We start from the raw sequence: 25028 nt of genomic DNA, 5'->3' as shown, positions 1-25028 counted from the left end.
TGTATTTTGTTGAAAATGCTTTCAACTTACAGGTATGCAGTTTTCAATTTTGATGGTACACTTGCTGAATTAAAAGGATTTGAAGTGAAACGACGAGGTGAACTACAGTTGATAAAGATATTTCAGTCATCTGTATTTGAAGCATTTCTCAAAGGGAAGACTCTGGAAGAATGCTATTCTTCTGTGGCTAAAGTGGCAGATTATTGGTTGGATGTCCTATATAGTAAGGTATGACAATGCACATATATATGTGTATGTATTATTATTATTAAAATAATAATTGCTGTTGATGATGATGATTAATTTTAATTTACAATCATATTTGGAAAATGAGTTTTTTTCAAACTGCATTTAAACATGTGTATAAAATCTTTTCATAGGATGAAACAATAATCCCCACTTGAGTGGAGGTTGTAGACCTTGAGGAATACTTCACGGAGAATGTTATTCCACTGAGATAAATGGGAGGGGGGAAATGACTAGTAGTAGCAGGTTGGGTGAGAGCAGTTCAACTGCCAAAGGATGTTGGGCAGCTGTTGCCGTAAGTTTTTGTTGCTCATATTGTAAATTTAACAGAACTGAAGAGCATAATGATGCTATTTTGGCTGAACAATGTCCATGGCAGTGGCGAATTCTCCATGCTTGCTATGCTGTTTTATAAATTGAATAAATTGTTTCATTAATTGAGAAAGAAGTAATATTTATTTGTTAATAAATGCATGCATTTATAAGCATTCCATTTAGGCTTTTATTTTTTTAGACAGAAGACGTCTTAAGCTTGGTGGCAATAATTGAGCTTCATGTTGTGTATTGATGCTTGGTCGTCTAGTCAAAGCTACCTTGGCTTGCTCGGTTGTAGGAGCTTCCAGGTCCTCGCTGCAGCACTGTGATTTCATGTGCGTGCGTAGCCATTTACGCTCCCTTCATGTCATCTTAAACACAGACCATACGCAGTCAAAGTAACTCTAGGCAATGACAGCCAGCCTTTATAAGTGTGCGTGTTGCTTGGAAAAATTAAGTTACAACCAACTTCTTATGACGATGTTATTGACCAGTTCATAAAGAAGAACCATAGGGTAGAATTTGTATTCAAGTAGCTAAATTGAAAAAGATAGAATATCATTTGTAAAATAAATGTTGTATTTGTATGATTAAATGTACCCAAATTTCTAAATATATAGTTTTAAATGGTCAGTAATTCCTTATTCCGCTAATCAGACATCAATCACACCTCTCACTCCCTGAATGATAACAAGAGCAAGCGTGAATTTCAAGACCAGCATTCACCATTATATAATAATATAATAATGTTATTATTATATTATTATATAATATTATTATTATTATTCCATGGAAATATCTGTAGAAAAGGCACAATGTGGAAATTATGAAACAGATGAAGAAAGTTTGCTAGTAAGGAATTATCACTCAATCAAACTACTCTTTTCTAAATAGAAGCAAGAATTTTTAGTAAGGTTTTAGGTGCATCACCCTGAATGTGAGAACATCATTCTATGATTGGAGATATTTAAGATTTGTACAGAATAAGTAACTGGAAAAATGAAAAGTCTGAGAAAAGATATCTGTTCTTGACTGTTAAGTTGAGTATTGTCCGAGGTAAGGAAAGAAGAACCTGCAGTTTTTTTCATGAGATTAAAGACAAACCTGTGTTTTGGAAGCATTAAAGGTGGCAAGATTGTTATTGCCTTATTGAAGGAAGTTGTGGAGATCAATGTTTAGTGCACTTATTGTAGCTGATCTTGAAGCTTGATGTGTTTAGTTTGCTGCATGATGATGATGTGAATACATATTTTCTACTAGATTGCTTAAGGCTCAAAGCTCATCTGGGAATGCAGATAACTAAGTCTTCTGACAGTGTAGAATCTTCACATTTATGTGGTGTTTCCACATGAATTAGTAGGTATCCTCTGTCTTCTGAATAAATGAGGATGGACTGGCAATTTTGGGACCAACCAAATTCTGTGTTATATTGGCTTAAACCAGAAACAAAGATAATGGTACACATTATGAAATGTCTTGAGGGCATTATCTGGTTAAATAAGGCCTCCTGCTATTATCTTAGGGAATTAGAGTAAACAGCGAAAAGTCAGTTACTGGAACAAACTCAAGGTAAGCAGAAATAAAGACAGGCACCATTAGCATAAGATGTATCAATGGAAAAAGAAGTCAAAGTAGCAGAACCAGAGAAATCCCACATGGACATAATTGGCATTAATGAGAAGAACAATACTAAAATAGGTGACATCCTGCTAAATGATAAACATGGTGTTCTATTTGGACCAGTGGCAGCTCGTACATAAGCACTGCGATACTGCAGCACCCCCAAGGGAAAAATGAAAAAATTAAATTTTGTTTGTGTTTATAAATAATAACATTGCTTTCAACATTATATAAATGCAATACAACAACATGTTAAAGGTTACAGCTTATGTTTTGACATTGATTGAATAGTTAATAATTGGAATTGTTCGATTAACGTTTTAGATTACGAAACAAATGCACTGCGATCTAATGCAGTGTCGGAATTATCACATTTGGCCAACTGCAACTAGACTCGCCGATATTCGTTTGTGCTTCTCATTGCACGTTAAAAGTAATTCCAACACTACTCATTTGGACAGGGTATCGTATGCTTGAGCACGTTATTTCTGTGAGATACGAAACTTTTATTACTGGTGCATGTTCTTGGTGAGGGTGAACTATTTTTTGTAAATCTTGTTTTATTTTGTTCAAATAACATATAATTATTTATTTATTATAGAGACAAGGCTGAATCGTGACGAGTATCACTGTTGAAAATATTATTATTATTATTATTACTACATCACACCTCCAGGGAGTCCAAAGGCCCATCGAGGGAGGGCATCTACTCTACAACTCCTCGTCTCACTACTCCACCAACCTTCATCATCTACCACCAATGCCATCTATCTCCGACTACCACCACTAGTACTTTCCCAGACAATCGCAAACATCCATGCCCAAAGCAGGATTCGAACCCGCAGCCTTTTGTCTGGAGAGTGGATACGCTGACCACTCGGCCAACCAGACCGGCTAATAAATATGAAAAGAATTATATTTTTTTCAATTATCGTTACATGAAACAAATGCACTGTGATCTAACACAGTGTGAGAATTATCACGATAATTGCAGCTAGGCTCACCAGTATTCATTTACACTTGTCATTGCACTTGACAAGTGATTCCGACACTGCTCGTTTGGGCACCATATCGTATGCTTGCACGCATTATTTCTGAGATACGAAACTTTTATTATTGGTGTTTGTTCGTGGTGGGGGTGAAATATTTTTAATAAAGCAATTTTTTAATATGTACATTTATTTATTAATAAATTGGTTACTGATTAGGAAAAAAAAGAATTTTTTTTTTTAAATTTTTATTTTGTGTATGCAGCAGCCCCACTTAAAATTTTCACCGGCCGCCACTGATTTGGACATTGTGATCAGGGAAAAAGAAGAGTAACAATAGCATTCAACACAAAACACAATGGATAAACTTCTTGATTAGCAGGTCCTCGTTGGAGATTTAAATATCAGAATAGGAAATGAATACCAGACATATAGAAATGTTTCGGGAAAATTTGGAAAAAAGAGCAAAGCTAATAATAATGGTAAGTCTCTGCTGAATTTCATTTAAGGACATGGACTGGTCATTACAATACCATGTTCCAACAAAATATTCTTACCAACAACTTTGGTAAAAATATAGAAGATTCATGGAAGATCATTTGAAGGGAGCCTTTCTCATATGAATTGTAGACTGAAATATACAAATATTATTTTTTTTAAAAAAGAAAAAAGTTTCAATACAAGAACCACTCCTTTGAGTTGCATTGGAAAATTCTGAAAAAAAATTAACTGAGTTAGCTATGAAGGCATCTTGATGAAATTTTCTGCAAGGCTAGAAAAATCAGAACTGTGGGGTTAATGCAAGAAGTTAAACAGATAGTCCTGGAAAAGAAAAACATTGCTGGCAAGTAAGTTTGGCAGATCCCTTAAGAGAATACAGAAAATTAATATAAGACCTAAAACCTTTGTAAAACCTTTCATAGGTGGAAGCCACATTAAAAATGGAAGTCACATAATTCAGATTTCAGAAAACTAGTTTTAAGAGGCGATGGTCCTTGAATATTCAAATGAATTGTAAAAACAGAGGAAAGCTCGTGTAAAAAACTTAATTACTATTTATTACTAATTCATAGGCATTGTCACTACTGGATCACGGAATGGCAGTTAAATGGTAATTATGTCAACTCATGATATTTCATTATTGAAACATACCGCTTTATTTTTCCATAGAGACAGTCACAAATGCGCATGGACCTCATCTGGAAAAACTAAAAACTATTCAACAAAAAATGGAAAACATTATTCCAAAAAAAATGCAATACTTGGTGCAGTAAAACAAGCATTGCAGAAAAAAAGAGAGACCTAATAATAATTTACTTATTACTGAAGTTAAAAAATAAAATTACATCTAAATACAGACAAGCAAAATTAATTTGATAAATCAAAAAAGAGATATATCAGAATGGAGCTATCCATCATAATTTATTTATTATTATTATTACATGACACCTCCAGGGAGTCCAAAGACTCATCGAGCGACGGTACCTACTCCACAATTCTGTCTCCACCACAACTACTTTTCATCATCTACACCAACGCCATTTACCGCCGACCACCAACACTAGTATTTTCAGAGACAATCATAAACATCCATGCTCACTCCAGGATTCAAACCCTCACCCTTTTGGTTGGAGAGCAGATATGCTAACCACTCAGCCAACCAGGCCAGCATAATACAAAATTAGTACATAGTACAATAAAAGAACTTTCAAGAACACAAACCTATACTGCTAAAAATTAAAGATAAACAAGACACTCTAACTGGTGAAGTTAAAAAAAAATTCTAAAATTTGGATGGACTATTTTAGACAAATTTTTGCAAAGATTAATACTGAAAATTATGAAAAAATGTTTGGTAAAAGTGAGGAGACACCCTAGAGATGGGAATAGAAGCTGCAATCAGATAAATAAAAACAGATAAACTCTGGGTAGAGATGAAATATTGATAGAGTTCTCGAAGAATTAAGGCATTATTTAGTGTAGTTAGTGGAATAACTATCAGTATTTCATATAAAACAGCATATAAATTTTAGTAAAAACCAAAACAGTGGCAATAAACTGAAATAGAGAAGAAATGAACTTACAAGTGGAAGGAAATAAACTGGAACAGATTAAAAAATGCAGTTACTTAGGCACGTTTAATCAGTCTGTGATCAATGTGCCTAAGTAATTGAATTTTGTAAAGAAACTATTAAACAGAATAAATCTAGAATGGTCTACTATGACCAAACTTACAATATATGGAAAAATTCACATCTCTCCAAATAACTCCAAATAACTTAAAATGAAAGCATAAAGCTCAGTGGTACTCCCCACTGTTCTTTATGGTGCAGAAACTTGGGTTATCAACAGCAGGAAGAACTAAGATTGACAAGCTTTGAAAACAAGTTTTTGAGGAAAAATAAATAAAACAGCATGGACTGAAATGAAAACCAGTTAGGAGATCAGAGCAGAATTACACTGCTGATTTCAATAATAACAATTCTTTCTTTTTAGGTTACATGGTGCTCAGCATTCATAGTGAAAAATTTATGGAGAGACAACACACATGTTAGAATAATTACTTTACTTAACATTAAGCAAGTAACAATCAACGTTTCAACCTCTTTATTGAAGTCATCATCGGGAAAACATACATGTGTACAAGATAAAAGCTACACGGCACTGCACTATACAAAAGTAAAATGAATCTAAATGTTTGTTAATCATTTATCCTAGCCAAAATGTAGTTCTGTTCCCCCCCCCCCCAGTCCAGGGAGGGGGAAACTACATTTTGAAGATGTGTCCTCCACATTTTTGTTCATATTTGGATGATATTTCAGCATTTTCACAAGCTCCTTTGAATTTTCTTTCAAACCAGGTTTTGGTGCAGAAAGGTACTAAGTCCCTACACTGCACCAAAACCTGGTCTGAAAGAAAATTCAAAGAAGTTTGTGAAAAAATGCTGAAACATCATCCAAATCTGAACAAAAATGATGGATTAATTATTCAAAGAATGTGGATGACCCATATAGCAACCACAAAAATTCCAGACAGAAGAAAATCTCAATACAAAAAGACTTTAGAAATTGTTTAATGTAGTTCAGTTTTTTTTTTTCTCCCCTCCAGGTTAGGATAAATGATTAACAAACATTTAAATTCATTTTAATTTATATAATGCAGCATCATGTAGCTTGTATTTTGTACATATGTATGTTTTCCTGATGCTGACCTCAATACAGAAGTCAAAACGTTGATCATTACTTGCTTAATGTTAAGTAAAGTAATTATACTAACATGTGTGTGTGTGTGTGTTGTGTCTCCATAAATTCTTCACTATCAGTAATAACAAGAATCAAAGAAAAACAGTTATTGTGATATGAAATGTGTACAGGATGTCTACTAAAATATTTCTCAAATTCCCCCAAGTACAAGGAAAGATACTACTAGGAAGACCTAGGAGCAAATGGATTGAAAACTTTGAGCATAAATAGTCTGAACTCTTACAGAAATTTACATCATAACTCAGCTGCAGATAGTTTGAACTGGAATGCTATTGTTCACAGTAGTCCCAACCCTTATGTAGATGGGAAGGAGAATGATAATGATGAAAACTGGTTTACAATTAGAACATTTTCTAAACACTCTTGTGTTTAAACAATATTCTAATTCATTTGTTGTTCTGTACACGTTTATTTAGCTGACTCTTCATGATACTATCTTTGCTTATTCTGCTGTCTGTGTTTAGTAAAAAGATGATTTAATTTGCCACCTTCAATTTACATTTTTACCTGAATATCTGAAATATGTTACTTGTCCATAGGTTCACCATTAAGATTAAAGTTAGTTTTCCACATTCTTGTCTATTTTCATACCAAATTTATTACATTATCTTGTAAATTTGTACTCGGATTTGTTTAGAAGTATAAGATCATCTCCCTAAAGTGTGGAGCTGAGTTTAATGCTACTTTACTCATGATTCATATTACAAATTCATAAGTCAAAGGATTTTTTTTTTTACATTGCACTATTCTGTGAATGCAATATACACTATCTACCAGTAATTGTCTGGACACTTCAGCAATGTACAGTTGATACCAGCAGGTGAACCCTAATATTGGGTATGTCCACCTTTGACTTTGATCATCTGCTCTCTTTGAGGGAGGCTTCCACCAATGTGCAGCAGGCATCAGGTAGAATTTGTCTCCATTCCTCCATCAAAGCAGCACTGAGTTCAGCAACAGATTGAGGATGTGCTGCTCTGGACCTCATTGCTGCTCCAATTCATCCAAGAGGTGTTCAATGGGTTCAGGTCAGGACTCTGTGCAGGCCAGGACAGTCGTTTAACCCTCATCTCTTCATACCATTCCATAACAGCTGCAGCTTTTGTGGCATGGAGCATTGGTCCGTTCCATAAAAACTCCACCTGATTATCCACAATTTCAAAGTACTATGCTGCCTTCATGGAACTACAAATAACGACTAGTTGTCCCATGCCAAATAAGATGAATGCACCACACACCATAACTCCACCACTATCACCAAACTTTACTGCGGGTACAGCACACTGTGGTAACAAGTGTTCACCAGGCTGTCTCCACACCCACGTCCTGCCATCAGAACTGGAAACAGGTGAACCTTCATTCATCACTCTAGAGTACCGTTTTCCACTGGTCAATTGTCCAGTTCAAATGCTCTTTGTACCAGGCCAGTTGAGCTGCCATGTTTGTTGTGATGTTCAGCTTGTATGTCACTGCTCTTCTGTGGAAAGCTAGTAAATAGAGTTCTTTTTTGTACACTATTAGTGCTCACCGTGGTGTTAATGGCATTCTGGAATTCATCACAGATAGTCTGTGCCAATTGTAGCCAGTTTTTGCATGCCACCCATTTTAACACCCTCCTGTCCCTGTCAGTCATTTTTGGAAATTGCTCTGTGTGTTTTCCTGCACTAGTTATGCCAGAACATCTCCATTTGTTGATGACATCACCGACTGTTGATTTTGGATGCTCCAGCTGAGTGGCAATGGTTCGTGTTGACATTCCACCAATGTAATAGCCCACGATGACACCTCTCTCGAAGTCATTGAATTCACGTTGTGTTGCCATACCACCTGTATTGTTGTGTTGCCATATCAACTGCTATGATGAAATAGTGCTTTCTACTATCTGTACACCATTTTTTATGTTATTAACAAACCTGGCATGTTCCAGAACTTCAAATAACAGAGGTTTCCAGACAATTATTGATAGATCGAGTACATAATGAAAATTCTTACTCATATAGGACAAACATTTTCTTTATTTTTTTTTTTTTTAATATATTTTTCTAGGCAGCTAATATGCCTGATGAAGAACTGTTTGATTTGATATCAGAAAATCGCAGCATGTCACGTAAACTGGAAGAGTATGGGGAGCAGAAGTCCACATCTATCAGCACAGCTAAAAGACTAGCAGAGGTACATTGATTTCTTCACCTGAACAGCTGTTTATTCATTAGTAGTAAAAAAAAACAGTAGCATTTTAATATATAGCTAACAAAAGACGTATAAATTTTGCTGCTGATGCTTGTTTAAGTTTTTTGTAGTGACACTGTTCACATGGCCATCTTGGCATCTTTGCCTCAGGTTTACTCTGCTTCTTTTTCCCTTTGATATCCAATTCTTTATTTTCTTTGCCCATCTGTTATCTTGCACTCTCTCTCTCTATATGTATGACTTTTCCATTCTTTTTTTTAATTTTTTTTATTTCATTTTTGAATTCAATCCGAATTTGGATTGGCTGTTTTTTACAATTTTTTCTAATTTATGAGTTTCTAATTTTGTTTAACATTGTTGCACGCTTAGTATTTCTTGGTTTTTATCTCAGTGATTTCATTCGTCTGATTTTTGTAGTTTCTGCACATGATTTTCTGCTGCATATGTTAGTACTGGCTACTAACATATGCAGCAGAAAATATGTTAGTATCTGACTACTGTTTTATTATTATTATTACGTGACACCTCCAGGGAGTCCAAAGACTCATTGAGGGAGGACACTTGCTCTACAACTCTGTCTCCATCCACTCAATCCAACAATTATAACGAACCTCAACTACATCAGTGCCATTCTACTGCCCATCACCGCGTTCTTCTGCAAGAAGCTGCTGATATATCCAGATATTCTACAAGCTTTTATTTGCTTGTTTTTGTACTTCATCTTGTGTGATTTTTCCAGTTAGTGTTGTTGGATCTTGCTTCTTCCTTGTATTCGATCTGCCATCTTGTTTTAACTTAGTTTTTAAACAAGTAATTAGTTGCTGGTTGATTACTAATTTTAATATAGAGATATTTATATTTTTAGACTGCACCACTCTATATCTAGATTAGTCTATTGAAATATAATGGAACCAACTAATAACTAATTTTTTATAGTAACTTTACTTCTTATACTGGCCGAGTTTATCTCTTAATTTTAAGGCTCCGGCTAGGTCCGATGATTTTATGAACGGTGCAATAAACAAGATTCAGGCAAACACAAATTTAAAATCAATAAAACAAAACATTTAATTCAGGGTTATGTAATATACACTTAAGCTCAACTCTGACAAGAAAATAATATAAATATCTTAGCATACTGGTCACAACATCTTATAGATTCAATCTATGATCATTCTGCTGTCAAACTTACAGCTTTCACAACATTGAATTAACTTCTAATAGAGTTCAATATCACAAAATCTCTTAATAACAATTTTGACTATTATCACACAGTCAGCAAAGTTTCAATACATTAATGGTGGCAACAACTGCTTCACAAGTATACACCTTCATACTTCTTACTCTGGCTGATTTCAGCAATAAACATTATAGTTAATGTGGGGAATAACAGGAGGAATCACACATATATTTCTGCACTGAAGTGACATATAAATGGACAGTTCTTACCGGGGTAAATCCTTTGCTCATCAACTTCACTATGGGCTCACTTAATAACTGTATTTATTTAGCACACTATGGCAGCACTAATTAGAATAAATCTTCTCAGTGATAACTGAACTTTTAACTGTTGCACTTTACATGTATGGACGTATTTGGATAAAGGAAAATGCTCATTCCTTCCTCAACACTACTTGATTATTTCAGCACTCTGTTAAAGTTCCATGAAACTAATGGAACACGCAGTAATTTTTTAACTTCTAGAATTATTTTCAGTTGCCTAATACTTTCCGCTAGTTTAATAGCTTAATTACAGCACTAAGGTTCTAGTTACAGCAATCCTTTGCATTCCTTTCTGTTACCACATAATTTCCTCATCTGCCTGTGCTATACTAAAATGCTCCCGTGTTCCTCAATGGTCCGTCCTGATAAAGAAAAGAGCCTCGGTTTTCTCTGCTCTTAGCTTATATATACCTCCCTTCTATTTTCCCGCCAAAATGTTTCTCGTGCTCTTGTTTATGTCAAATTCCTTCTCTCAGTTCAATACAATATCTTGCCATTCACGCACGCGCCAGCTATTTCTCGCCCGTCTCCATAGTAACAAACAAAATAAAATAAAAACAGAAGTATTGCATAACATTATACCTTTACACACTGGTAATAATAAATAAAAACTAAAAATATTATATTTCACATAAGGCATATTAAATTTATATATATACAGTTTCTCATAATATTAAATTAGGAATAATCAGAATAAATAGAGTGATATTTCAATACAGAGTTCTATTATTGCTAACACATATTTTAGATTAATTAATAAAACTTAATAAATAAACTCAAGGCAATTACATGAATAATAATTTATAACAAGAGATTTTCATCAAATAATATTTACAAGTATAGCCTTTGGAATGGTGGATTATGTTGGATTCCAAAAGGAATATTAATTATTTAAATTTTTCTTCATTCAGAATCCAACAGTGTGTTGTACCTACATCACTTGTGTGACTAACATTTTATATGCTAAATTGTTCAGTTATTTGCACCTCAATTTCTAATTTACATCTTATGGTTCTAGATCTAGCAACTATCATGTTTGTTTGTATTTTTCTTTTCTTCTGCTGTTAAGATTATATCATCAGTATAACCAGTTATTCATTTTTGGGACTTAATGAGACACTTTGTTTAATTATTTCTTTGGATATTTTTATTTCTTTAGTCGGTCTATGTTCTGTATTTTAGAACTGTTATCTGGGTATATATTCTTAATTAGTTCTGAAATTTGTTACGGTATTCTGTTGTTTCAAAAGTCATGTTCTTCATAAACATCACTATCTTTGTTTGTGTATATATATTATATTATGATTAAAAAATGTATTATTTATTCTTAGTTCATTATTTGTACAAACTGTAGCACATTTATTCCATTTTCATTAATCATTTCTTCATTAAATCTTTGGCTTATACCTGGAACAGCTACATTGTCAATTCTTGCATTTAAATAGCCAATTATTATTATTACACATTCTCTTAATTATTCTGGCTCATTCTTTTTTGTAGATCTTCATGAAATTCTTCTATTTCTAGTTTTGTTTTCCTTTTCCTTTCTGTACTTACTATACATTTTTTCTTGGCTTAAATATATAATTGCAGTTTACTTTATTCTTTGGCTTTTTTTTTCCTTCCACCCTATTTTATATAGTATCTGATACTGCACAAATTTTTTATTATGTTGTGGTTTTCATTTATTCTGTTAAATTTTCTTTTCTTTTCATTGATCTTACATTCTTGGTGTAACTCTCAGTATTTCCTTTACTCTTTTAGTTTCACTTTCCTTATTCCATTCCTAATCATTTCCAGTATAGCTGTCTTGTTTTTCCAACTTTGGTTTCCTTAAGCACTTGGGTTTAACATTCTCTTGCTAGCTGTTAACACAACCAAAGAATGCCTCCCGTGTTGGCTGGGTATAATTATATTGCCTTCATACTTGGTGGCCCTTTGGAAATATACACTTTGCTCTGCCTACATCACCTGTTAGAATTAGTGAAGTTATAATTTTTTTTTATATATAAATTAATATAATTAAAATCTTTAGATTTTGAAAATATTATTAAGAATTAACATGTCTTCCTTTTTAAATAAGTATATTCTGATTAAGAATTTAGGGAGAGAAGAGAACTAAAAGAAAGAGAAGACAAGAACATTTTCATCACATTTCTGAAACAAAAGAATTGATTATATGAATATTAAGCAATGCTTAGATTTATTTGAGAATTCTAGCTTTCTTCTGTTAATTGCATTTTTGTGTCCTGTCCAAAATAGATAGTAGATAGAATGTAGTATTTTTTTTCTTCATATATATATATATGGATACTTGAACAAAACAGGTAAGCCAGCCGAACATATGCAATTTACAGCTGAAGGTCTGTATGAAATCCAAAACTGCTTGGCCATGACATGCCATTGATCACAGCAATAAGGGGAAGATAGGTACATTTGGATTAATAGAAACAGTAAGGTAAAGTATACTCTGTCAGTGAACTAAAGACATAAATAAAATTCAGAACAATATTGTGTATATAGAATTTTCAGGATACATAGTATACACACACATTTCAGGCTATATTTAACTTGAGCATTCTGCATGCTTGATTTACTAGTAAGTGCCATATACAATCTGCATAGGCCATCAAGGTTTGATTGGCATGCACCTATCAATGGTCATGTCTTTTAGATCTCTTTCACGTACAGACTGTCCCTTTCAATACATGCAACTTACAACCACTCATACAGCAGCCATCCCTTTAATCATATTATATTATATTATATTTGATTATCGACATTCAGTTGTAGAGTAACAATAATTGCTCCATCAATGGCACATAACATCGGCTGTGCATGAAGCTACAAGGCTACCTTCATTGTTATCGTTTGGGTCTCAGTCATTAACCATGTCTTGGGTAGTAAGTTGTAGTGATTTCATTTGCAATTTGAGATTTTCTTAGTGGCATTATTTTTCTTGAAAATGGCCAGTAAGCAAAAAAGATTCTTCTAATAGTGTGGAAAAGAAAAGATGAAAGTGAATTGATTTAGGAATGAAAACGAATATCATAAAGCAACATGAGAATGCAAAAACTGTTGTTGCTGTATTTCTGGATGTGATGTTATAATAGTTAGTATACAGTACACTGGTTTTTGACTTACAGCGGGTTTGTTGGAATCTAATCCCATTGTAAGTTAAGGACACCCAACCTATGTTTGACTATTAAACATATTTTTTTTCTAAAAAAGTCCTGTTTGTTTGGTTTTCTGTTATCTGTATTGTAACTGTTATTCTTGAAGATTGCGAATGATGTAACTTCAGTTATTATCATCTTGGAAACTGAATACAATTTTTAAATACAATCCCATATTGAACAGTATAAAAAAGAAAATTAAATATTTCATGAATTAGATTAAATGTCATGTACACGTTATATTAGATTTGTGCCATTTACCCATCTGTATAACTTTCAGTGCTGTAGAAGGATTAAAAAAGTGGCAGGCATTCCACACTGAAGTTAAATCATTTATGATCTTCATAGTATCATTGTATACAGAAACATTTAAAAATTTTTGTTGGAGTTTGTTCCAGTAATAAATAGTCATTTAAAATGCACTGTTGTCTATAAACTGTTTTGTACTATAGTCAATTTGTAAACATAACATTTGACTACAACATTACAGGAATACACATTTAGTTGGCTAAATGTATATCATTTTATTGAAATGACATTAATGATTTTGTTACAGTTGTTCTGCTGTAATAATCAGCCTTAGCTTTATAAGCATGCCAACTTTCTTCGAAAACTGTAAATTGCATGATCTATCATGCAATTACAGTTTTTGAGAAAAATTATTGATAGGAGTTTAGTAAGAACATAACCTTAATTGCACAGTACCTTCATATCAGGAATTTGATGACAATGATGATGACAATTTACAGACAGCAGCATATTCACTAGCCATTTAATGGACTGATATTTAATATCCTTTCTCGGAACTACACAGTGTGATCACTTGATCGACCCAGCATATTGCTAACTGTTCTCCACCCTCCATTGTGTGTGTGGGCGCACGCATGTGCTTCTTTAAATGGAATTTCCATTTTTAACAATAGTAGCCGAAGTTTTGCAAACTGATTGTTATTGTGCTCAGTCTGTATGTGTTAGTGATGACCTAAATTTGAGCAGCTCTTTACTAATTAATTAGCTCAAATTATTATGTACTGATTAACAGTACATAATAATTTGAACCACACAGTGTGATCACTTGATCGACCCAGCATATTGCTAACTGTTCTCCACCCTCCATTGTGTGTATGCGCGTGCAGGCGCATCTTTAAATGGAATTTCTATTTTTAACAATAGTAGCCGAAGTTTTGTGAACTGATTGTTATTGTGCTCGGTCTGTATGTGTTAGTGATGACCTAAATTTGAGCAGCTCTTTACTAATTAATTAGCTAAAATTATTATGTACTGATTAACAGTGATTTAAGCTGCATTGGTTATCTTCAAGGCAGCTTAAATATTAATAAATTTTATGTATAATCACACTAATATTCAGTAAGAGAAATTAGATACTTTTGATTTTGATTTTAATTGTAATCACATTGATGTTCTGTTATATAAACAAATGTACAAACCTGGATACTTCTGCTGTTTTAATTGTGCTATTCTTCCTTCTTTTTATTAAATTTAATAATTTTAATGAGTTTTAATTTTTGATCATCAATTTATCACAATTTATGTTTGATCATAATTTACTATTTCAAAAAAATATTCTTCTGTTAGTTTCTTGGAGATCAGATGGTAAAGGATGCAGGTCTTAGCTGTCGATTTATAATTTCAAATAAGCCAGACGGTGCCCCGGTGACAGAAAGGTATGTCATAGTGAATTTTTAAGACTAGTAAATCTAATGCTATCAAGCAGTAACAGGAATTTTGTTTAATAACACATGGTTTCATTTAATTACAAACCTTTTCTCAATAAATCAGTTTTATTCATTTGTATTCTTGTTATACAGCCTTTTAATCACCAAACGGCCTTGATGTATTTACACATCAATAATTACATGGATGCAAAGTGTCCATTGGAGTTAATATGACATTTGGATCCTATTACAAGAGGTCAGGAGATGCTACACGTGATTTTTGGTATTAAAAAATAAGTGTTCTTTTTTGAGAGTATTTAGTAGCAGTAATTAACTCATTTTTTGTGCATTATTAGATTTATGAATGTATATATTTATTCATTTAATTTTAAAGGCTGTGTGCTCAACTATGTGAGTTTCAAACCTTTTATTTCTGTTTTATTGTATGCTGTATTGTATGTCATGGCATTGATGCATAAAACAATGGTAGGCAATTTCAATATGTGTGATTTTGTTCACTGCAACATGTGCAAAATGTATGTACTTCATAGAGTGAGAGATTTATGGAAGGAGAATGAAATGGAGAGTTGATTTATTGTGTTTCAAGAGTGAATGCCAGAAGTGTGAGGAGAGTAAGAATGATAGTGTGAGTTGAAAGACAAAATGTGATTGGTGAGGTTCATGTTGCATGCAGTAAGAGTGACCACAAGAGTGAACTGGTGGAAAATGATGAGAATGACCCAGATGGTAATTGAAAAGATAATACACTTACGTGGAGTTCTCCACAGAACAAAACATGAGATTGAGTAGTTGGAGAAATGCCTGGCAGATGGTATAACACAGAAGCGAAAGAAAGTGAAGATGCAAGAGTGAGAAAGCAGAAGAGCAAAATCATGAGAATAAGGATAGAATTTTGTATGGTGATTTATTCACAAAAGAAGGGCTTGAGAGTGTGATGAAATCTTGTTTTCCTGACGTGAAGATTAAGGATGTTAGTGATGCCATAAGGATGCACACAATGAAGGTGAAAGAGATGTTTGTTTTGGCTGCTACAAATCATTTAGCAGGTGACAAGTCTGGTATGTGAGAAGATATGAAATAGTTGTTAGTACATGCTGAAAAGAAGAGTAAGAAAGTAAAAGTTGCATCTGTTGCCATAGTACGATAGAGACAGACTGAGACAGAGAGCTATGATCGGGAATGAGTTAGTGCACAGATTGTAGAGGAATAGAATGGAGTTTGATGGAAGGATGGATTTATATAAGGTAGATTTTTGGTCAAAAGTCTTGATCCAGTGTTGTTCATTGAGAGTTTTGAAGTGAAAGTTTGAAAGTCAGGGAAACTAGAATGTTGGGGGGGGAGTGAAGGTAAGTATGGGTCCAGGCAACCTAGAGGTTAGTAAGTGGGAGAGTGATCGCATGATGCCAAATGTAGCTGTTCTTCAGTGGGCTAAGCAACACAAAAGTGTAGGGGTGAGGGTTGTAGGATGAAGGGGATATTGCAGTTTATGTATACTGATGCCAGAAATATTTGAATAAGGGTGAGGAGTTTTTGGTGTTGGTTAGGTCAACTTGGGCAAAAGTTATAGGCATTAGTGAGACTTTTTTGATTGATGATGATATAAGAATATAATGCAAAGGATATAGTATCATCAGAGAGTACAGAAGAAACTGGATGGTGTGAGGAATTTTGCTAATGATAGCAGAAGAAATGAAGCCAAAATTAGTAGAAGTACATCAGGAGGATGGGATTGTTAGAGGGCAGTTTCATTTTAGACTATCTGGTGTGAAATTGAGGCCAATAGGATGATTAGGAGTATAATCTGGGAGGTATAAGGAAGAACATAGATAATGTGCATTGGTAAATTAGCATGATGAGTGCAGGTCGAGTAATTATTATGGGGGATTTCAACTCTTGAGTCACAGATTGGAAGGAGGAATAGTCACAGGGAGAGAAGGAAATGGAATTTATATAGCTACTGAACAATAATTTCCTGAGACAGAATGCAATGGAGGGGATATAAGGTTCAAGGGTGTTGGATATGATCATAGCATTAGAGAACTTAGCAATAAATCTAGTGATGCTTCCTCTGCTTGGGGGAAGTGATCATGTGGTCTTGAGCTGGGAGATAGCCAGATATGCAAAATTTCTGTTAAGAAGGAGGGATTTATGTGAAATTACAAAGCAGGTGATTATGAGAAAGCTGAAGAGTCAACTGTCAGCAATGCCATGTCATTAAGAGGGGAGAGGTGTTGGTATATGGGAAGTGGTCAAGGAGCATTTGAAGAAAGCAATATCAGACCATACCCAGAATCATAAGTATAAATCAGGTAGGAGTTAGATGGATGAATAGCATCATTAAGTACGAATTGCAAACAAAGACAAAGTTGTTGAGGGAGAATAAAGAAAAAGGAGATCAGCATTCCCATGAATAGTACAAGGCACAGGCAAGAAGTGTAACTTGTATGGTAAAGATGGCCAAAGCTAATTATGAGAGAAAACTGGCTGATTAGACTAAAAGAAATCTTCAAGAGTTCTTTTACTATGTGGCAAATAAAAGGAAGAATGACTATGGACTTAGAAAAGTGATAATGGTGGGGGAGGTAACAGAATCAAACCAAATAGTTTTACTCAGTAGAATTATTTATTGAGTGATTTTTCAAGGGTATATCATCTAGGTGGTGATATTACAATGCCAGATGTGACACTGACTGATGGGAGAATAGCAATTGAAGAAATGGAGGTAGGTGCTTAGAATATTGCAGAACCTCAATTCCATGGGATTAGATGGCATATCAGCCCATTATCACGAGAATATACAAGGGAATTATCAGTGCCTCTGACCAAATTGTTTGACAGGATTCGCTAGAAGGAACTCATAGGAACCAAAAGAATAGCGTTTGTTATAGTAGAAGAAAATTCCCAGTGCTACTCGGAAGAAAATTTACCATAGTTTACTACAGTGAATTTTCTTCAGAATATCATTTTGTCTCTAGGCTTTGGTCAGAACTTTTTGGTAGGTTGTGCGACAAAGTTTGCTGTAATGAAAGTTGACTGCATGTTCCAAACAAAAATCCAAAAGGTATTTACCATTATTATCCTGCGTTTTCTTCCATTTTTCAGATTTTTCTGTGTGTTTCTTTGATTCTTTGATGATTCAAAGAATTTTTCCACTTGTCTGCCACACTGTACTTGAAATGACTTGTAATTCAAGAGTTTATCTTCATGATTAGTGTTGGATGCCATAGCTCTGTCTTCCTCACTCTGATTATGCTGCCTGAATATAGAAGAATCTCACCTTTTTTGTTTTGTTCCTCTCAGTTTTCCAGTTATATTTGTATAGCATTTCTGTAATTTCCTCTGCTAGCTTCATCTCTTTCCTGTTGATGTTTAATTTGATGGTACCTATCTTCAATTTTTTGAGTTTGAGGGTTTTCCAGTAGCCAACTCTTCACTCTCTGTCTTGATTCCATTAGATAAATGGTGGAATCTGTGGAGGGTTTTTAATCAGCAGTGCTACAGATGCAAAATATCTAATTATGTTGTACCATCATAAGTCAATAAAAATACAGTTTTGTCACCTAAGTCTAAAAATCCAGCTCATCTTTGTTCATCCTTGTGAATAGCTGCTACAAGTTGTTTCAGGTGATACAACTTGTAGCAGCTAGTGATGAACCTTGTAGTAGGTATTCACAAGAGCATTGAATAACCTAGGCATTGGGTCAGTTGCTCCAATCAATCAATTCTCTGCATAATCTCTACACTGCATGTGTGGAGATTTTCTATTAGTTGTCCGTTTCTATCCTTAAGTGATCTCCCTCCCCATTAAATATTTGAAATCTTGATTTTATTATTATCTCTAGGGAGTCCAAAGACTCATCGAGGGAGGGAGAGAGTGTGCCAACAGCATCGAATGGTTGAATCCCTTCCAACTACTAACCATGCTCAAACTTGCTTAACTTTTTGCGTGAGCCATTAGTAGCAGAGGCTCTACCAATTAACCAACCTTTGCTTAAAATTGAAATTGAAGGAAATTGAAGAAAACGATGTTTGAATTATTCTTTCTTTTAATCATTTAATACTTGAAACAAAGGAATATCATTTAATGTTATTCTCAGTTTAATAAACTCTTAGGAATCAAGATAATTGTTTTTTAATACAATTTATTGGATAAATTATACATAGTATAAAAGCATGGGTATTGCTGTTTAATTATGAGAAACTCACTTGCAAAAGGTTGGATTTTTATTTTAAGTGATTAAATTTATTTCTTCATTTTACTGTATTATATATATTTCTGTTTTAAAGTATTTAGATTCTTTTGAATTCTTAACCTCTAGTTTGACAACAACATTCAAATAACTTAAATGTAGTAACATTATAAAACAGCAGTTTTATAATGTTACCACTATAATTTACAGGATGACACATAAGTAATGAGAAGTATATGAGAGCCTCCATAGCTTAGTCATTATAGACAAAGCCCTTTAGTTGGAAACACCAGGGTTCATTTCTGTCAGTGAAGTGAGGAACATTTATCTGATCTCTTTCAACGAAAGGTGAGTTAGCTGGTCTCATATGGAGGTAGGGGGTATTTTCACCCAGAAACTCAGGTTATTTTGTTCCACCCCCCCACAGAACAGGCAAACTGGCCCTATGAACACATCTACAACTACAGACATAGGACCCATCGGGAGGCATAAGGCTAACCACCTTATCCTCGAGACAGTTGTGGTTGCAAGAATAAAACCTTGACACCATAAAAAAGGTAGAAGAGGAAGGATTAAATAAAGTAAACAAAGTATATGCAGTCAACCTACTCTAGTGAACATTATTACACACATACAACAAACTACTGAAAAGTCTCTGCAAAAGTTCCATGATTTCAATGCTGTTTTAAGGGAGATTCACTTTAGCAGCTTTACTTTAGAATTGAAGGAAGTACAGGAAGATGGTTTAATGTTAAATCTGGTGTGAGACAAGGATGTACATTATCCCCTCTGTTATTCATTATCTATATGGATCACATTATGAAGGAAAGCGGTATTAAACCTGATATCAAAATTGGAGATGTTAATGTCAGCTCTTTGCTTTATGCGGATAATGTTATACTTCTAAATAAATCCGCTACAAGTTTGCAAGATTCTCTGACCAAATTGAATAGCTGTTGTAATAGATATGGTATGAACATCAGCAATAAAAAGACAAAGACAATGAAAATAGGCAGAATCATTGAAAATGTCAACTGTTGTGAATGGAGAACCTGTGGAACAAGTAAAACATTTCAGCTACTTAGGCACGATTTTTACTGAAGATGGTAAATTAAATATAGAAATAGACAACAGAATCAGCAAAGCTGGTATGGTAGGAAGTCAATTGAATAAATTCATATGGAATAAGAGAGAAATTAGTCGGAACACTAAATTAGCTGTATACAAGACAGTGTTCAAACCAGTTTTAACTTATGGATCTGAGAGCTGGGTCAGAAGTAAAACACTTGACCAAAGACTAGAGACCGCAGATATGAGAGTCCTGAGAAAGATTATAGGCATGAACAGATGGCATCAATGGCAATATCATATTAGAAACGAGGATATTAGGAAAGAACTTGACATTGTCAGCATCCAGGAATGTGTTAGCAGAGCTAATCTCAGGTGGTATGGTCACTTAAACAGAATGGGCGAGGAAAGATTAGCAAAACAAGTGTTCTCTGCCAGGTTGGCAGCAAAACGACCCAGAGGAAGACCAAGATATAGGTGGATTGATACGGCACAAAGTGCCTTAGACGATAGAAATATAAGATCTGATAATGTCAGAGTCTTGACAAGTAACAGACTGATTTGGAGGAAAATTGTAGATAGGAAGTTAGTAATGATGTAAGTTTTTTCATGTAGTACTATCATATCCTGTATACCCCTTGAGGGTACATGGAAGGAATTTGATGATGATGATGACTTTCATAACAATTTATCCCTTTAGTTCCTACTAGGTTGATATAATGAAAATTGACTACATTTAGCATACTAAGTCACTTTTTGATTAACAGAAATGGTATTATTTTGACAATTTAAATATAATTCCAGGTGACCTTAGACATTGGGTCAGTTACTCCAATCATTCAATATACTAAACATCGAACATTAAACATTGAACTTTTTTCATTGCTGCTGCAGTCTGCAGCAATAGTTTTGTGAGACATCACCCTGCATTGAAAATTTGTCATCTACATGGGATAAACTTAGTTACTGATAAACTTAGTATAATTTAAATTTTATCTTTAAATTAATGATTTTACTTTTCTGTTAGAATGCTGATACTGTAATTTATATTGATAATGATTTCATTTCTATGAATAGAAGAATTAAAATTAAAGTGGTGAGGGGGATTATAAATGATTTGAATTAAGAACATTTTATCCACATTTCTGAAATAAATAAAGAACTGAAGATTATGTCTTTTTAATATGTTAATTAAAATATATACAGTGTACTCATATCTCTCTCTCTCTATATATATATATTTATAGAGCTATTCCTCTGGCTATCTTTCAAGCTGAACCAAGTGTTAAAAAACATTATCTCAGGCGATGGCTAAAATCTCCTGCTGCAAATGATTTTGACATCCGTTCTGTAAGTAAATTTTCACGTTGTTTTCTCTTGTTGTTTAGAATAGACTGGAGTGATAGCATTATATTTATTAATGCCAAGAAAGACAGTATTATGTATTTATTTATTTATTTTTTTGTGCAACAAGTTAACATTCATAAGACTCTCACAATCATAATATTCCAGAACTTCAAAACGAGTTAGTTTAAAATCTACTAATCAGAAGTATAATACTATATTTTAGTATTTTTATTTATTTATTTTAAAAGAGACTGAATTATGAAAATAGTCATTGCCATTTTTATCCCAACTAATATTTCATCAGTCAGCATGCTGAATTTTCTAATAATACTTAAAAGTTAACTTGACTGTCCCATCATATGGTAGAGAGGCCCTGACATGAATATGACTTCATATTTAAAAACCTAAAATTCCTATTTAAAAACATCTGCATTTTAAAATGCTAAGAATATAATGTTACGGAAATGTATTACAGAATTTTATGGATAAAGGAAAGCAAACTAACATTTTAGACAACTCACTTTTTAATCATGTAATTGCAAATTTGTCTTGATTGGACTTAGTATGGATAAATGTAATGATATTATTTGGTCTTTTCTAAATATTACATTAATTACAATAAAATCTTAGCAAAAATTTCTTCTTCTTTCTTTTACGTATTAGGCCTAGTGGCCTGTTATGGAGTTGTCTTCTGTTATGTTATGCCTTCAAACTGTACCCATCCCGAGGATAAGGTGATTAGCCCTATGCCTCCTGGCATGTCCTATGCCTCTGAATGTCTAGCATGCTGAATTTCCTAATAATACTTAAAGTTAACTTGACTGTCCCATCATATGGTAGAGAGGCCCTGACTTGAATATGACTTCATATTTTAAAACATAAAATTCCTATTTAAGAACATCTGCATTTTAAAATGCTAAGAATATAATGTTATGGAAATGTATTGGTCCTTTCTAAATTAAATATGTGTTGGTTTGCCTGTTCTGAGGGATGAAAAACTTGAGTTTCCAGATGAAAAAACTTCCTATCTCTGTAAGACTGGCTAACTCAACTTTCGTCGAAAGAGACCAGATCCAAATAAAGATTCCTCACGTCACCGACAGGAATTGAACCTAGGTCTTTCCGACCAAAGGGATTCATCTGTACCGACTGAGCTAAGGAGGCTTCGTACCTCAGTGGATATAGCTCAAAAAAAAAAAATAATAAATAAAAAAAGTGTATGCAAATATAAATTACTAAAAGAAAATAAATTTCTTATAAGTATAATAATATACACATGATGAAAAAAAAATTGTTTTTAAATATAAATTACATAAATAAAAATAAAATTTTATAGTGGAACTATCTTAAACATATCTCTACAGTCCTCTTATATTAAGGTTTTCTAGTATTGCAGTTCTGCCAATCATGTTCTGGATGCTATATAGGTTGCAGATGGGTGCTCCAAATTTTTGGATTTATTAATCCATCATTGTTATTGAAATTTGGATGATGTTTCAGCATCTCATACGCTTCCTTGAACTTTCTTTCGAAAGAAAGTTCAAGGAAGCTTCTGGTTTTGGTGCTCATATTGGAGATTCAATGGAACATCCATAGCACCAGGAAAGGACCAAAAACTGCTTTTAATTAAAGCAGTTTTTGGTCCTGCCAATAAATTAAAGACAGACACCAAGAAACCATACACCTGGTCCAATCCCCTACCCAAGTGCAAGCAAACAAAGCACCTTCAGGACTGGGGCAACTCGTGCCAAAGGCAGCGTGACCCCACAACACTTGACTTAGTATCCCATTATGTAAAGCATAGCTCCTTGCAGACATGTATAATGCTATGCATTATGGGAAGTGTCACTACCCAGACCACTTTCGATCTTTACTGAGGTCTCCCACTGATGAGAGCGATGTGAAGTCACACCACCCCCATCATGAGCTGTCCCAGCCCCAAAAACACTTCACGCGCAAACCCTGGACAAAGGACCAAATTGAAGATGCCAAGCATGCAACCTCTTGGCATCTTCAATTTATAGTATAATCAAGTGAAAAATCTTTCAACAATTAATGCTTCCAATATTTCACTTCAGTCACTGAGACATCCCCAGGGACCACAAACATTACCTATAACACACACACAGATAACACAACACTATATGAAACACATGAGCGAGTCCAAAGTTCCATTCAGGTGGTGTGCCCTCTCTAGGCAGCCCAGGATGCAAAGCAGGATGTCTGACACCTGCCTCCAGATTTTGGAAAGTTTCAAGCATCTGTACTCATTCAAACCAGGTTGACCTCGGAGCGCCTCCGCAGACTCCAAAAACAGTCTCTTCCCCCCTGAAATCCACTATGGAGGAGCATGGTAGTCTTCCTCCAGGAGACCCCGCAGGCTGCATCCAACACACGGTCTGCAAGGCTAGAGTAGCTATAGTCATGATGCAGATATATGATGGCCACTGGACATTACAAAAAAAAAACTCGAACTCTTTGCCCCCCCCCAGATATATGGGTTACCTAAAATCCACAAACCTAATTTCCCTCCTAAGACCTATAGTAGATGCCAGTGATGCTCCATGCTACAAATTTAGCAAAAAAAAAAAAATTAATAATCTTCATTCAGATGCTAGTAAAAATTCATAATAAATTCCCTTCAGCTTTCACTCCATCATTAACGTTGAGTTGTCTAAAATGCAGCGGCGGCCAGTGAAAATTTTAAGTGGGGGTTCTGCATATACAAAATAAAAAAACAAAAAAAAAATTATTTTTTTCCTAATCAGTAACCAATTTATTAATAAATAAATTTACATATTAAAAAATTGCTTTATTAAAAATATTTTACCCTCACCACGAACACATACCAATAATAAAAGCTTCGTATCTCACAGAAATAACGCGTGCAAGCATACAATACACTGCCCAAACGAGCAGTGTCAGATTCACTTGTTACTTGCAATGACAAGTGCAAACGAATATCGGCGAGTCAAGCTGCAATTGACCGAACGTGATAATTCCGACACTGCATTAGATTACAGTGCATTTATTTCATAATCTAAAGCGTTAATCGAACAATTCCAATTATTAACTATTCATTCAATGTCGAAACATAAGCTGTAACCTTTAACATGTTGTATTGCATTTATATAATGTTGTAAGCATTGTTATTATTTATAAACACAAACAAAATTTAATTTTTTCATTTTTTCCTTGGGGGTGCTGCAGTGTTGCAGTGCTTATGTACAAGTCGCCACTGTTAAAATGTTAGTTTGCTTTCCTTTTTCCACAAAATTCTGTAATACATTTCTGTAACATTATGCAAATTACATTGATGAGATATTTGTTTCTCTGGATTATATTTACTTTATTATTTGTAAAGCAGACTGAACATTTTATTGTATATATAAAACTATTTTTTGGACATAATTTTTGTCATGAG

At 34.0% G+C, this 25028-nt stretch overlaps 1 protein-coding gene across 1 annotated transcript in view; it reads left to right on the top strand.

The window, feature by feature from the left end:
* Positions 1-25028, top strand: part of PolE1 (DNA polymerase epsilon catalytic subunit 1) — a 415552-nt gene that overhangs the window by 174786 nt on the left and 215738 nt on the right. The window contains exons 25-28 of the mRNA XM_090412775.1: positions 33-228; positions 8480-8605; positions 14899-14987; positions 21505-21607. Of these exons, the coding sequence (XP_090268901.1) occupies positions 33-228; positions 8480-8605; positions 14899-14987; positions 21505-21607 (514 nt within the window). The remainder of the gene's footprint in view (positions 1-32; positions 229-8479; positions 8606-14898; positions 14988-21504; positions 21608-25028) is intronic.

Source organism: Typopeltis vanoorti, chromosome 23, assembly GCF_054136105.1.
Source record: "Typopeltis vanoorti isolate ZY-2024b chromosome 23, IOZ_Tvanoo_1.0, whole genome shotgun sequence".
Lineage (NCBI taxonomy): Eukaryota > Metazoa > Arthropoda > Arachnida > Uropygi > Thelyphonidae > Typopeltis > Typopeltis vanoorti.
The sequence above is the reverse complement of the archived record's forward strand: the minus strand, read 5'-3'. Positions and strand labels throughout refer to the sequence as shown.